The 2,415-nt window shown below is 37.9% G+C and overlaps 1 protein-coding gene across 1 annotated transcript in view; it reads left to right on the forward strand.

The window, feature by feature from the left end:
- The window catches only part of SNX7 (sorting nexin 7), a 77,166-nt gene extending 75,011 nt beyond the window's left edge, over positions 1–2,155 (forward strand). Inside the window, exon 9 of the mRNA XM_075616483.1 lies at positions 1,685–2,155. Coding sequence (XP_075472598.1) covers positions 1,685–1,765 — 81 coding nt within the window. The 3' untranslated portion in view covers positions 1,766–2,155. The remainder of the gene's footprint in view (positions 1–1,684) is intronic.
- The last annotated feature ends 260 nt before the right edge of the window (positions 2,156–2,415 follow it).

A 2,415-nucleotide genomic window follows, 5' to 3' on the forward strand; every position in this document is an offset into this window, starting at 1 on the left:
CAATTAATTTTAGATGCAAAATGTTAAAATATAATTTTCTAATTTTTTATTGCAAGCGTGTATAACCTTTTGTACCATATATATTTACGTTACCTTAACTTACAGTACAAGTGAGTTTGTATGAAATTGCGGTTTGCTCCTGCTAATTTCATGCTAGTTGCTTGGGCAGCTGAGTGTTCAAGGGCCATAGCAAGGCCCATTTCACACCACATTTGACCAGTGTGATGCTGGTTGCAGACCACTGCTCTAAAGCTTCATTCCTGAAATGGGGAAGACTTTAGTCCCATTCTTTATAATAACTTTATTTCAAATAGCACTTTTCTCCCAATGGGACTCTTAGCTCTTTACAATTACAGTATAGTGTGCGGTACCGTACATAGGAATTTACAGACACAGTCCCTGCCTACCGTAGATAAGCTTACAATCTGTTTTTGGTGTCCAGGTGATTTGGGGAGCACAGATACATATAAAAAAGATAAACACAAGCAAATAGTGCAAATATGTTTTTCAAAGTGTCAATCTTCAATAGATCCTTAGCAAAAAATCCAAAGAAATTTGTACAGTGCTCACAAATTTCTTAGTATAAACGTGTGCGTAAAGGTATCTTTGCCCTGTAGCATCAAGCTTGTCAGCATACAGTATACAGAGACAGCATATACTGTACAGGAACCTTAGTGGGGTGAAGCAAAAAAACAGAACACAGCGCAGACTGGTAAAAACTTTATCTGAGAGAAATGAATGGTAAAATACACTCACATTGTGCAAGATAAAATCAAGCATATAGATCATAGAACCGACACTGCCAGCATTCAGCTCCCGTGCTCTCTATGGCATGCGTCGTCCGTCCTCGCGTCACTGGGTGGAATCCCCGGATGGAGGTGGAGTGGTAGGCAGGCAGGTAACGCTGTGTGTATCTTCCTACTACCTTGTCACTGGTCACACACTAATCTGTTTTTGGTGCCTGAGGCACAAGGCGATTGAAGTGACTTGCCCAAAGTCACAAGGAGCTGACACCGGGAATTGATTCAAACTCGGTGTTATTACTCACTGAGCTGCTCCTTCTCCCTGATCATGTCATTGTTTCAATATGTCAGAGCTCTTTACTACTCCCTAAACTGCAAGAGGTGCGATCATTGCATTTTTCTTCTGCTCATCTGGTTCATTTCCTTTGATGTTTGCAAACTTATTACTAATAATAAACATCTGAGCTGCCAGTGGTTTCTGAGGCTAGGAAAAGTGAAACGTATCTAACAGTTTAATAATATTTCATTTAACACATATGTCCCGATTCACATTACTCTGTTTTTTTGCCAAAGTTTATTAGTTTTGTGATTCATGACAGCTGCAGATTTGCTGCACATGCATGAATGATTTTCATACATCCATAAGGGTTTAAGTACTGGACCTATTGTGCCAACTGTCTAGGATTTGAGCCTCTACAGCAGATAAGCGAAACCTTGATGGTGTTTAATAATTAGAATTCTGCACTGTAAGGGTTAAATATACTCTTATCATTGGAAAGTGGCATTTAAATTATCTCTAACCACATTTCACAGAAAAAAACAAGCACTTTGTTTCTGTTTGCAACTTTTGACATACCTTGACATGTCACGACATCCTTTTACTTCTTCCCGTCACTCAAATATGTTTGTTCCGTAATTTAATTCTCCTTTTTCTCCTGCAGTGCCTTGCCACTTGGGAGTCCTTCCTTTCATCTCAAACAAATGACCTGCAGTTGGACAGAACCCAAGAAGACAGATCCTAAATTTCGATTACAAAATTCTTGATGGTTTTCTTGTTCACTACAGTTCTGGCTGACCAAAGAAGTGCCCCTTATACAAGGACCAACTGGAGGATGATTAATCATATATGCTATATTTTAAAATGTGGTTGCAACTAAAAATAAATGCCATAGTCCATACCATTTGTCTTCCAGTACCATGAACCGCCTTTAGGATCATCGAAAAAGGTATTCAGTAATCACGATTTGCAGTACAATTTTGTATGCATGACAGGTGCTGTATTTGGATAGAGCTGTGTAAATCATGTATGTGTTTCCCTGAAACTTTTGTATCTAGTGAATATTTTAAATCCTGTGTATAACAAAACCTTTTCATTAAAAAAAAATATTAAAGATGTTACCTGTAAAAATTAATTTATATGGTGTTAATTGTTTTTCTCCATCACCAGAATTGGAACTCTGCTAATTATATAGCATGGTATAGATGCTTTTAAGTGGTGACGGTAACAAAAAGTACTAACGTGCTTCCCGTCTATTCTCCAACACTGGGCACGTGATGCTAGTTGAACACATTTTAGCATAGTGCCATAAAAAAAATAACCATATTATGGATAGAGCTAAAACAAGTAACACGGCTCAACTGCAACAATAAGATAGATACATTACACGATATG

The sequence above is a fragment of the Ascaphus truei genome, chromosome 10 (assembly GCF_040206685.1).
Source record: "Ascaphus truei isolate aAscTru1 chromosome 10, aAscTru1.hap1, whole genome shotgun sequence".
NCBI lineage: Eukaryota > Metazoa > Chordata > Amphibia > Anura > Ascaphidae > Ascaphus > Ascaphus truei.